The sequence below is a fragment of the Manihot esculenta genome, chromosome 16, assembly GCF_001659605.2.
Source record: "Manihot esculenta cultivar AM560-2 chromosome 16, M.esculenta_v8, whole genome shotgun sequence".
NCBI lineage: Eukaryota > Viridiplantae > Streptophyta > Magnoliopsida > Malpighiales > Euphorbiaceae > Manihot > Manihot esculenta.
Window position 1 is genome coordinate 33,411,327 of NC_035176.2, and position 13,606 is coordinate 33,424,932.

At 35.1% G+C, this 13,606-nt stretch overlaps 1 protein-coding gene across 4 annotated transcripts; it reads left to right on the forward strand.

The window, feature by feature from the left end:
• Positions 1-1,778: 1,778 nt before the first annotated feature.
• Positions 1,779-10,883, forward strand: LOC110603902 (ubiquitin carboxyl-terminal hydrolase 18). 4 transcript variants are annotated; one of them, XM_043951771.1, is made up of 13 exons: positions 1,779-2,403; positions 3,244-3,439; positions 3,553-3,641; positions 3,880-3,965; positions 4,067-4,229; positions 4,326-4,449; positions 5,276-5,433; positions 6,961-7,045; positions 7,162-7,371; positions 7,610-7,671; positions 8,343-8,842; positions 9,480-9,584; positions 10,042-10,883. In XM_043951771.1, the coding sequence occupies exons 1-12, from the start codon at positions 2,132-2,134 to the stop codon at positions 9,536-9,538; spliced, it is 2,004 nt and encodes a 667-aa protein (XP_043807706.1). In that variant the 5' UTR covers positions 1,779-2,131; the 3' UTR covers positions 9,539-9,584; positions 10,042-10,883. The 4 variants fall into 4 exon arrangements, with proteins under 4 accessions (XP_043807706.1, XP_043807707.1, XP_043807705.1 ...); XM_043951772.1 differs by having other exon boundaries at positions 10,636-10,883; XM_043951770.1 differs by having other exon boundaries at positions 9,480-10,883.
• Positions 10,884-13,606: the final 2,723 nt, after the last annotated feature.

The window sequence follows — 13,606 nt, forward strand, 5'->3', positions numbered from 1 at the left end:
CAAAATTAAACGACAAAAAAATTACTGTAAATTAGGCTAATCCCAGCTATTCTTGGTTAGGGTTTATGTCCTGTTGATATATCTCTACTCTCCTTCACCAACAAGGCCACTCCCTGAAGCTTTGAGTTTGTAATTTTGCCATTTTGCTTGCTTGGATTATAAAAATTAAGGGACTATGAGTGTCAGTAAATATGAAGTTTAGACAAGATTCAGACACACATTTCACATTAATATAAACTTAAGACACACTAAAGTTATAGCTATAATCTGTAATAGTTGTTATATATTAAAATACATGCATATGAATTAGGGGTGAGGTTGGAAAGAGGCAGTGGTTGTTTGAATTTGAGCCCTCCATTTAACCACCGAGGCTCTGAAGTCTAATCGGTGAGTTTTAGGTGAGGTTAGCCCAAATTTCACACCCACCCAGACCCCCTTCCTTTTGATATATATATATAAGAAAATGAAAAAACCTTATTTCATAGGCATTCTCGGCTTGCCGCCCAAACAAATCCCGTCACTTAACATCTCATGAGTCATGAACATGGTAATTTGTCTATAAAATTAACATACATATGAGGAGCACAAACCCATGAAAATTTAATTGCATAGTAACTAAAATCTGTCCAAATCAATTTCTGGCGAATGATCTTGTGCTCTTCCTTCATCGCAACCAAAAATGGAAAATATATATATATATATATATATATAACGTTTTTTTGTCAAAGTTCAAAATAGGAGATTATATATTATATTTGTGCAACATCTCATTTTTTTTTTATAAAAAAAACACATTTATTCCATTTTACTTAAGTAATGTTTAATGTTTTTAATACAGATTGAAAACTTGATTGGATAACCTCATTTTTACATATAAAAATAAAAATAATTAATTAAAATATCCTTGTTCAACATTATAGCATTTAAATTGAGACAATTTTTTTCTACAGCATTAATTAAAGAAGAACAAAATGAGTATAAGTTTTAGAAGCACGAAGTCTTATGAAAATGAATTTAATAATTATTGAATTAAATATTTTATATTTAAATTTGTTGATTATTATATGCACTTTAATTAATTATATATAAATTTCAATAAAAATTATATAATCAAATGGTTGTTAAAGCCGAGGTCAAATTTATCTTCGTCGCAAAATTAGTAATAAATAATTATATTTAATTAATTATAATAATTATAATGTCACATCCATTAAAAAATTACTATTGTTCTTGTGGTCCAGATATATGCCAAGAAAATATATAATTTTTCCCCTTAAACAACTTTATCTTCAGACATATATTTTCTCAAATATATTAGCTAAATGATATTGCAAAGTAATTTTGCAATAAACTATTTAATTATAAAATTTTGAACTAATAAAATAATATTTTTTTATATCTATTTATTATTATTTAGTTCTATTTTTCTTATGAATAATGTATTTTTATATTCAAAATTTAATTAATCTACATAATTCTTACTTTATACATAAAATATATTTAATAATTAAAATTTAATTTTTATTAAAAATTTATAGTATTAAACATAACAGTTTATTAAAAATAAATTCACATTTAATTTTTAATGAATAAAAAAAATTAAAATACAATTATTATTTTAATTAATAATTTTTAAATAAAATTTTAACTGTATTAATGAAAAAAACGTATTAAAGCAGTTAATTTCTTTGCGGTTAAGAAAGACAAATAAAAGAAAAATCCAATAAAAGTGTCAGACACGTAGGCTGAGGCTCTCTTCTCTTTCTAATATTGTAAGTTGCTGGACAGACGGACAGACAAACAAACCTTTGAGAGAACGAATTGGGAAAGAATGCATTGAAGGAGAAACCCAGTCCCAACTCAGGCCCACTTTCTTTTTTCTTCTTCCCTAATTTTGTACCCACACCCTCCTCTTTATTCTCCAACTTTCCCAAATTTCTTTGCCAAAACCCTAAAGTATACACAGTCCCATCTCTCCTCTCACTGTTCTTCAGCATTCTAAAGCTTCTTTTTTGTTTTAATTTTTAAATAAAAGGTAAAAGAAAAGGTTCTCTGATCAAATAGAGGAAGCAAAATTGTATATATATATATATATATATATATATATGTATGTATATGATCAAACGTGTAGATGCATGTCGGTGGAATAACGGTGGATCTCAATTGGTTCCTTCAATTAATATTCACGCTCTTTATAATAGCTTTAGGATTGCTTCACTTGGTCAAGAATACAGCGTCGAAGTACTTCGAGGTCGACGCCAATTTCGAAGGAGGAGGTGGCGGCTCCACTTATCGGAATCGCTCGGTTCCTACCATTCATATGGAAACGGAGGGTTCTTCTTGTGCCAATTGCGGCAATCATGGAACCAAGAAGTGCTCCCGTTGCAAATCTGTTAGATACTGGTACTCCCCACCCCCCCCCCCCCCCCCCATCTTTCTTACTGAGTTTGTTAATTATGGTTGTGGTTGTAATTCATCATTAGCTTTCTTTCCCCTGATTGTTCTCTGAGAGTTTCTTGAAACATGGCCGATACTGATGGCAATCTTTAATGATAGTCATATGTGGGTAGTTTTCTTTCTTCTATTTTTTTTAAAAATCGTTTTCTTGTTTAGAAAGCGGTTGGCATTGGTTCCTTACTGAAAGTCTCCTAATTATTGCTTTGCACTTTTCGTTTTAATATTCGTAGCAAGTTATTTACAATGAAATAGGGATTTTTCATTGGTTCACAAGCAGCAGTAGAAGAGTTGCATATGTAAATGCAGTTTCTAGTTGCTTGCTCAAGACAGAATTACTCTCGTTTTAACCGGAGAGTAAAGTTAATTAATGACAAAAGACAATCATAATCTAATTTTGGCTTGGCTTTATCTGGCACTAGTTGTGCTAGCTCGAAAGATGGTGTTTCCCCACCCTTCTTCTTCTTCTTCCCTAAAAAAGCCCTTTTTCTTGTTTATACAGCTGTATAATGTTAATAATATAATATGATATAATGTGCAAATGGTTTCTAATACTTTTACTATGAAACTAAGAAATTCACTCGTTTTTTATTTAACTGTTTCTTGTGTGCTTAGTTATATGTTTTCTCCTCCCTTCTGCATTTTTAACTTTAAGGCTTATCTTAGTATTGCTTCATTTTCATAAAAATAAATGGCAGTAGGTGCTATTTCAGAGGATTTTTTGGGTCAGTACTCAGTATTTCAAAATACACAGACGTTTAAAAGTTTACTCTTCCTTGCCATTTCCAGCTCAACAGAATGCCAACAAGCTGACTGGAAATCTGGGCACAATTCAAAATGCAAGGATTTTGTCAGGTTAAATTCAGCACAAAATTCAAAATCCAACTTTGGGTTAAAAGCTTCAGGTGTTGGGAGCAGAACTTTTTCTGGCATTGCACTGGTTCCAGCCACTGGGTCCACTAAGCTTATTAAGAAGCCAAGAGAGGTATATGTTGTGACAGAGCTTTTGGTTCTGTTGTTTTCTTGGGTGCCACTTGGATTGGTTAAGTGATTCTTGTTCTATAAAGAGAAAGCATTGATTTACACTTATACTTTCAGGTTCTTTTCCCCTATGATGTCTTCATTAAACTTTACAATTCGAACAAGGAAGCGTTCCCTCCTTGTGGACTCCTAAATTGTGGAAACAGGTCAGATTTACCATACTTGCAAGCTCTTTATGTTCACTTTTCAGTAATTCTTGCACATACATGACTCCATGCACGGATATAAGCACATGTTACTTTACTTAACTAAGCCTTATGCCAATTCCAGTTTTTAACTTTTCTTCCATTCCATTTGGTTTAGGCTGCCTGTTAATTATGGAAGGTTATTTGTTTCTCTATTCTTTCTAGAATTCTTTTGTTCAATTCTGCATTCTGTGAACAGTTGCTTTGCCAATGTGGTTCTGCAATGCCTCACATTCACACGACCTCTTGTTGGCTACTTATTGGAAAAAGGTCATCAAAGAGAGTGTAAGTTTGGAAAGTAGATCTATTTTTGGCCCATGCTTTCCTCTTTTCTAGGAGGAAATTGGACATTACTTCACTTCCTAACTTCAAAATTTTCTTCTCAGGTAAACGCAACGATTGGTGCTTTCTATGTGAATTCCAAGATCATGTTGAAAGAGTAAGCAAAAGTTCACATCCCTTTTCACCTATGAGTATTCTATCTCGTTTGCCGAACATTGGTGGTAATCTTGGTTATGGAAGACAAGAGGATGCTCATGAGTTCATGAGGTTTGTATTACTCATCCAGTCGCATTGGATCCAGTTTATATTTTCTATTTTATGTTCAACATCCAATAATGATTTTATTCTTTTGTCTTGCTTTAGGTTTGCCATTGATATGATGCAATCAGTGTGCCTTGATGAATTTGGGGGAGAAAAAGCTGTCCATCCTGCCTCTCAAGAAACGACCTTTATTCAACATGTATTTGGTGGTCATCTACAATCTCAGGTCGCCAGCCTATTACACTGGAACCAGACGATTTACTTCTTACTTGTGAAACATTTCTTTTTATTTTGTGCATAAATTGAACTATAACGAATTATGATGGCATGCCATTATTCAGAATGTTGTGTGTTTTTCTCTGTCAATTAAAGAACAGTTAGCTATATTTCCAAATTGAACTGTTCTCCAAAAGATTTGAGATGAGAGAGACCCTTGGGGGGAGGGGGTTGGAATGACTTCCTTTTTTTTCATGCTTAATTGGTAGAATTCACATTTAAGGAGAATAATGAATATTTAGTTAGAATGAACGCAAATGATTTGTTCCTCTTGCTATTCCACCTTTTGCTATTTATGTTGAAAAGAAATGAAGGAATAAAGAGAGATTTTGCTAGTTAAAAACTAAATGGAGGGGAGATGCCAACTCTCTTGGTTGGTTGTAAGGTCTTTCATAGAATGTAACTTTTAGGAAATGAACTTGAGGTGGGGTAGAAGATCATTGGGCTGCCTGCACCTTTCCTTTACAATATTAATTAGATAATGTTTGGAGACTATGTTTTTTTATTTCCCTTGGAATTATTAAAGCACGACTAAGATTTTATTTGCTAATCCTATTTATTTCAAAATCTGTTGTGGGTTTGACATATTCATGTGATTTTGATTTTGATTGACTTGTATTTTTCAAATTGAACTATTCCAAGCTCTCTGTTTGACTGTGATCCACGCAAGCTTTATGGTTTCCATGTGCTTGTATCCTTTTATTTAAACCGATCCTGTCTCTAGTTTCAGTAGTGGATCTGACAGCCTCTATGATTCTATTGGATAACTTTCTCAGGTGATGTGTACAAAATGTGACAAGATCTCAAATCTGTTTGAAAATATGATGGATTTAAATGTTGAAATTCATGGGGACGCTGCATCCTTGGAGGAATGCCTTGATCAGTTCACAGCCAAAGAGTGGCTTCATGGAGAAAATATGTACAAATGTGATGGGTATGGCTCCTTATTCTGTACTATTTGTATTGCAACATTAGATCATTTACTTTGAATGTTGCTTCTTCTTGGCATTTTGTTCATTTTAGTGTGAGCTTTGAGCACTGCACCTTACATACTTGGCCTTTTAGGAAGGCTTTTGTAATCTTCTCATCATGTTTGTTTTTAAGCCACTGGTGGACCCTTATGTTTTTTAATAATCCTTCATTTGGTCCATAGCTATGGTGTTGCAACTATATCAAATGATAATGGCATTTGAACGTTGGATGGGAGTAGAAAGTATACCTTAGATTAGTTTTGCAGTTTTTTTTTATAAAAAGGATAATGGTTGAGGTTGTTTCAGTATATTCTTCATAAATTAACACTCCTAAGCCCATGCCCATTTGGCAATTGGAATTTGCATTCCATTCAGTATTAGTTTGTAATTTTCCTTGCCTGGATTACCAACTCCAATATGATTAGTGTCATTAAATCACCGTAATTACTGTGTATACATATTTGTCTTAATTCGTTGCTTAGAGTTTTGACAATGGAATTTTCAGTAGTTTGATATTGTTTGGAGTTCCTACTCTCTTTTGTCCTCTTCTTCTCATTCTTTCTGTCTCTGCTGCTACAGTACCCAGGTTACTATTTGATGATTTAAAAGAGCCACGGTTTCTCCTAGTCTCACTCTAATCATTCCTCCCCCCTAAAGCTTAACCTACTATCTTTATTTAATCTTGACCCTACATCTCATCAATTGCTTGAGATATCTCCACTAGAAAAACATTAGCAGGTTACTTGCATAACCTGTCCTACTTCATATTCTCCCAAATATCCTCATCCCTTGTTGAGATGTGGACAAAATTCTTAGGGTTGAACTTCAAGAATTTAAAGCTTTTCACTGAGAGTACTTTGATAGGTGAAATGGAGTGGAGGAAGATTACTTTGTAGCCAACTCCTAATTCTTTCTTCTCTCCCTTTATCTCTATTGGCTTGTGATAAAGTTTAATTGGGTTGAGTTAGAGTTTGAGTCCAATATGCCATGCCCAAAGGGTATTTTGTCTTCCATGCTGATGCTAGTTGGAATTGATATGATTCTGTGCTAAGGTATGGAAAGTTATTCCTATTTATCGTCGGATTTGTACTTTTAAATATATAAAATAATTTATGTCTTTATGTTCCTATTAGGGGGGATTTGATATATTCCTACTTAGTTGGAGAATTCTTAATTTACAGTATCATGTATTGGGTCTTCCAATATAAATTGGAAGCTTATGTATTTATGAGGTAGAATATGTAACCCTTTGATGTTTTGTTTCCATAGGTAAAGCTCTTGTAGCCAAACCACATAAATATTCTCTTATTATTTTCTTCTGTCTTCTTTATTATTGTAACTTTAACATTCTATAATATTTCAAACCCAGTGGAAATGTCATTTACATTATCATACATAAATAAACTGGTTTACAAGTCCACAACAAATGTTTGTATTCTAGATGTCTCCGTTTTATTCTGTTGTTAGAGATAATATACTCTTGTTTGCAGGTGCAATGACTATGTCAAGGCATGGAAGCGTCTCACCATTCAACGGGCTCCAAATATTCTCACAATTGCATTAAAAAGATTTCAGGTCTCAAGTTGTTTAAATCCTTTCTGAGCCATAATTTCTTTATTGATCATTAGTTTTAACTGAGGCTAAAAATTTACATGCCTTCTAATGGCATCTGTTGACAAAAAATTTTACAGAGTGGGAGGTTTGGAAAACTCAACAAAAGAGTAACTTTTCCTGAGACATTGGATCTGAGCCCATATACAAGTGAAGGAGATGGTACAGATGTGTACAAGCTTTATGCTGTTGTTGTCCACGTGGACATGCTTAATGCATCTTTCTTTGGTCATTATATCTGCTATATTAAGGACTTCCATGGAAACTGGTATAGAGTTGATGACTGTAAGGTAGAAACTCTCCCCCATCCCTCCAGCTCACTACTCCTCTCTTATATCCGACACATAGTTTCTTGAATATCTACCATATATAATAAATTACATTTTTTAGATGTTCCCATATTTCCAAAATGATTATATAAAATTTTTTTCTTGCTTATTATTTTTCAGCTAGCTGGAAAGAAATCTGCTTTAAAAAAAGTGGCTCCACAATCTATTGTATTTCACTAACATATGGTGTTCTTCTTAGGTTCAAAGTGTTGAATTGGAGGAAGTGCTTTCTCAAGGAGCTTATATGCTTTTATACAGCAGGTATCTAGCTAATACCCATCTGCTAGTTAACATCCAATCTCAATTGCATATTTGAGTTTTGCATGCATATCAGTTTGAGTATCTACAATATGGTTGCTTGGTGTATTCATGCAGGTAGCCATTAGATACATGAATATTCCCAACATTCCAAACTTGCCCAAAAGAAAAAATGTGAGCCAATAAAAATATGGCATAGAAGATTGACTTCTTGTTATTAGAGCAATTTTGAATTCTGGAGTTTATGAACCCAATAGTCAATGGGAAGATATTATTCAATGTTCATGGAGCACCATGCTCCCTCTCTCTCAAAACATGGAACCGTCTTCTCCATAAGGAATAAGTGAAATGTTGTGTCCTGGGAAGCAGTTTTTTTTAGTGCTCTAGGACTAGGAGTATATTATATTTCCACCAATGGGTACAGGAGTTGATTGTTTTGACTGTGTGGCAATGATTGATTTCACCAGTTTTCTTGAATTACTTGGCCTTTAACCCTTGTCCTTGGTTCTTTTGCTTGTGGATGTAAACTTAGTTAAGAGAAGCTGTAATCTTTAGCTTCCATGTGATCATTGTGTTGTCTGATTAAAATGGTCTTGTTCAAATGCATGGAAGTTTTTCTGTTGTAACTTTCTTTCAGTGTTGCTCATGTTCTTATTTTGCCTGTTATGGGGCAGGGTTTCTGTCAGACCATCATGTCTTAGAACCATGGAACCTTCAAAAGAGCAGCCAACAACAGAAACGGAATTAGGAAGCTGCAAAAAAGTTGATTGCTTCTCAGTTGTGGATGCTGTAAAAGCTACAAGCACTACTCAGTCACTAGCATCTGAAAGTAATTCAGAATTTGTAAATGAACTTGAACTTGCATCAAGTTCAGCGGTTTCAGTGGATGTTTCATCCTTGGAAAATGAGTTGTCTTCTAGAGTTGGTCAGGATATGAATGTTGACAAGTCATTACATTCATCTGGTACAGTGGAGGTCGACTGTGATAGGTCTATAACAATTGCATTAAATTCTGAAGCTGCAGCTGAAGATTCAGGGAATATGAATGCAATTCATTCAGATTCTAGTACACCTTTTCCAATGGAGATTTCTGACTGGGAGAAGGATTCATCTTGTGCAACCAACTCGAAAGCCGTTGCCATAGAAGATTCAGTCAATGCACATCCAGTTAATGGTGAATCTTCTGATATTTTTAAGAATGTCAAAGTTAACGGCACTATTTATTCCTTTCCAGGCATGACAGCTTCAACCAATCCTCACAAGTTGAAACGTGAATCACCCTTGAGTGGTTTAGATGATGATAATAGGAACCGTGGAGTCAAGAGAGCAGAAATAACAGATAGTTATTGATAACTGTGGAACATGTCCTCACTAATTAATTGTTTATATATCGTTCTTTTTCTTGTTGTCCCATCAGCAAAAGAAAAGTTGAGCTGGGAATTTTAGTCTGGGGTTTCATTATTTGCGGAAACCTCAGCTTTCATTTGTAACGATTGTAGATGGAGCCAACCTTCATTAAAAGGTGTTACAATATTAGCAAGGTTGTTTTTTCTTCAATGGCGGAATTAGAATCTGGAGAGTAAAAGAGGCCCGAATTTATGAGATTTATACGGTAAAGGGGTGTTTTATGTAGAATGTTTTACATGGAGTGATATAGATCTAAATTTTGTAAATAATTTGATCCACACCTACAGTGGCCTGCTATGACTTTGAGGTGTTTGATCTGCTTTCTTTTCTCCGATCAAAAGCATTGTTCCATTATTATTATTATTGTTCCCAAAATACCAGAGCTTATGAATTATGATGCTTAGGTCAACTGCAGAGAAGCAGCAGCAGCTGCCTTTCGGGAGAATGTCGGAAGACAAGGTAATTACCCTCCAACAACAATACTGCAGAGTTTTTCACTTTCATCACAAGTAAGCTCTTACCCCCATATATATATTTTTTTCATAATAGTGTCTGTTTACTATTGCCGCCACTGTATTCTGGTGCTGCTACTAGTATTTTTATTGCCGGTACCCTTTTTTTAAGTGGTGTGATGTATGGGTAAAACGCTACTGATCCTTATTCCCTGATAATAAAGTTCCTAAATGCATTATTGTATTCACTTCTTGGATATATATGGTTCTGAAATATTGGTGTTTCCTGTATTAAGTGTCATTTGAGTGTATGATGCATTGATGTGGGAATGTCTAGCGGAGTTAATTCAAGACCAGTTGTAGTATGAAATTGGGCTAGTCTAGTTTTGTTGCTATAGAACCTGTAAAAAGGTAAAGAAGAAAAAAGGATTTTATGTATGGAAATTTTTCTCAAAAAAGGCCCAAGCTTTTATTTGATGATGGATTCTGTATAAGTTTGACTTCTATTCTTCAGGTACTGGAATAAGAGATGACGAGGCAACAATAATAATGAGCTGATAGGGGGTTGTTGACTACGCATACTGATGACAATTTAATTTGCTTTTGCCTGTAACTTTAGCTTTCTTATCTGTTTGTGGCTTTCTATTTCATGCATGATTGATTGTATATGCGGAGTATGTTGCAAGTTTTATGAACCATCACCTCCTTGGTCGTCTGAAGCCTCCTGCCTACTTATATTTGTTTTAACCATCTTATTTTGTAGAGACAAGTGTTTACGTGTTCCAGATTAGAAACATCCTAATTATTTTTAATTATGGTCTTCTATTGTAAGTGCACATGGATAGAGTGGCTTTCTTATTAGTGAGCATGGCTACGTGCAAATTCTGATTTTTTTTCGTTCATAAAGTTGCTAGGCAATTCAAGATAAATCCAAAGATTATCAGTAAATCAAGGTTTTTGATCTAGCTAATGTTTTTTGTTGCATTAGCATGCAAGGTTGATGCATATGATTGAGCATGAGCATGTATGTTTATGCGACTGAAATATATGATGGAATAGGAATATTCACATCTTGTTTTACTATTTGTTTGTTCTCCATACAACGCAGGTGGGTTCATCTTCTTACAACTTAAATTGCGTTATAGAAATATTAGCCTGTCCATTTGTCACGCAACTTTTACATGCATGAGAGAGAATGAAGGAGAAGAGTTTAAATGCGTTTAATTAATTCGTATCTTGCGTTTTCATCATGTTTGATGTACAAGGCTAAAGGATTTGTAGACAGCTTTCTAAAAATGTCTCATTGATCTTTACTGTTATATTTGAATCTTTAATTAATTCATTATAATTCTCTGAGTTCTCCTTCCAATTTCATTTATTGATGATAAGATGCAATAGGTTGAGGCTACATGGGCCGAAGGCTCACTTATAATACCCAATAAGGTGCTTATGGAAAATTCCAAGAGTTTTATAGGGCTACTGGCCCAATAACATGCTCAATCACAATTTAATTTTGACTTAAGGCCCACTGTAAAACCCTGTAATAATTTTTGGTCTTACTAGACTAGTTAAAGGCCCTTCAGAGCTTAGTCCAAATAGCCCAATAGTTGATTTTTGGGCCCACAGAAGCCCGAATAAAGTTAATTGGGGCCCATTTTATTGACCCGATGCCCATTCAAATAGCCCAATAATTGATTTTGGGCCCAAATGAAGGCCCAGAAAGAAGTTAACTTGGACCAGAGGCCCATACAAAACCCAATAATTGATTTTGGGCCCAGTTGGAGGCCCAACCAGAAATTAATTTGGGCCAATTTAAAGGCCCAACAAGACGTTAATTAGAGCCGGAGGCCCATTTAAATGGATAAGTATTTTTGGGCCTTTTGTGGCCCAAACAGAAATTAATTTGGGCCTTAATCCAAATAGCCCAATAGTTGATTTTTGGGCCCAACGAAGTCACAATAGTTAATTTGGGCCCGTTTTATTGACCCGATGCCCATTCAAATAGCGCAATAATTGATTTTTGGGCCCAATGAAGGCCCAGAAAGAAGTTAATTTGCACTAATGGCCCATGAAAAACTCAATAATTGATTTTGGGCCCAGTTGGAGGCCCAATAAGAAATTAATTTGGGCCAATTTAAAGGCCCAATAAGAAGTTAATTAGAGCCGGAGGCCCATTTAAATAGCCCAATAAGTTATTTTGGGCCTCTTGCGGCCCAAAGAGAAATTAATTTGGGCCTCAATCAATATAGCCCAATAGTTTATTTTTGGGCCCACCGAAGCACCAATAAAGTTTATTTGGGCCAAGTTTATTGACCCGATGCTCTTTCAAATAGCCCAATAATTGATTTTTGGGCCCAAATGAAGGCCCAGTAAGAAGTTGATTTGGACCAGAGGCCCATGCAAAACCGCCCAGTTGGAGGCCCAATCAGAAATTAATTTGGGCCAATTTAAAGGGCCAATAAGAAGTTAATTAGAGCCGGAGGCCCATTTAAATAGCCCAATAAGTTATTTTTGGGCCTTCTGCAGCCCAAAAGGAAATTAATTTGGGCCCCAAACCTAGAAGACCAATGATAGTCTTTTGGGCTTACTAGGCCAAATTAGGCCCAGTAAAACGCTCAATAGGAAGCTGCTTTGGGCTCAAGGCCCACCTTGCAGCCCAATAACTGATTTTTGGGCTGCCAATTTTCCTTGGCCTTTCTGGCCGATTTTAGGCCCGAATGATGGGCTTGCTCTGTGAGTCCAACGGAACTGATAATAGGCCTTTAACCAATTTAGAAGCCCAATTAAACGGTTTTGGGCTATAGAGCCCATCTACGTGATAAAACTTGGGAATTGGGCTTCCTGGACCACATTAAAAACTCCTTAATGTGCACATTTAAAGTTGCATGGTCCAATTACCGTGGCCTTTGGGCCTCAAGGCCTAATTTAGAGCTCATATTGATTCCCTTGAGCCACACATTCCTTGGGAAATTTCCGAGTTTCTTTGTAGCTCCCTGCCCAGTTTAAAGGACCAATCTGCTATTACGAAATTAACTTCAGAACCCATTTAAAATTTTTTTACTTCCGTAGGGCAGCTTGGGGCCTTGCACAAGGTTTTACACCACTTTTAGTTGGACATATTTTAAGCAGATTAAAAGGGGATTAGAGTTTGAGCCTTTTGCCCAGCTTAAGTATTTAACACTCTCAAGTAGTTTGGGCCTCAATCAATTTAAATGGGCCTTTCGCTCTAGGTTTTAGTTCAATCGTAATAAATTTATGTGAAATAAATACAAATACTAAATCTAAAAAGAACCAGTGCATTAAATATAAACATTCTAAAAATAAATAAAAAGAAAATAAGAATTGATGCATGATGAAAATTCGAAAACTACTGCAAATCTCACACGTGCAACTTTTTCTTCGGCTTGGAGAGATTCATTTTGATCAGGAAGCGATAATTATGAAGCATTTATCGTGAGAACATTGTCATGCCTGCTTTAATGTCTTGCACAAGGAATCGAGTCCACTGCGAGCAGTACCTCGGCCCAGCATTTTCGCCCTCAAGGTTATCCTGCAAATAAAAGATCCACTTAAAGCCAGTTAATTAAGTCCTTGACAAATGAAATAATTTTAAAGTCCAGCATCTTTTATGAATACCTCAATTGCACAAGAGATGCAATGCTTTAAAAGTGTACAATCTTCCCTCAACACACAAACAATACATTCTCTTATTACAGCAATATTATCATCTGTTAGCTATCCCAGATAGTCTGCTGTTATAAGGCTTACACTAAAGAATATCACGTAACTAAAGCTTTAACAATGTCAAATGACACAAACGAAATGCATTCAAGGAAGCTGGAAACAGCAGAAAACATATTTACCTCCACCCTTTTCCACAATAAAGACGTATTTTTCCGATGGCAGAAACTACATAATCAACTCTTTTGGTTTATTAGGAAAGGAAAAGAAACTGAATTTGTGCTTCCTTTTCTTTAGTTTAGGATATGCGTCTTATCAGTCAAAATGCTATGAGACCTAAAGAAAATGAAGACTAAAAATGGAAAATAAATAAATCAAGCACCAGATGCTAATAATCA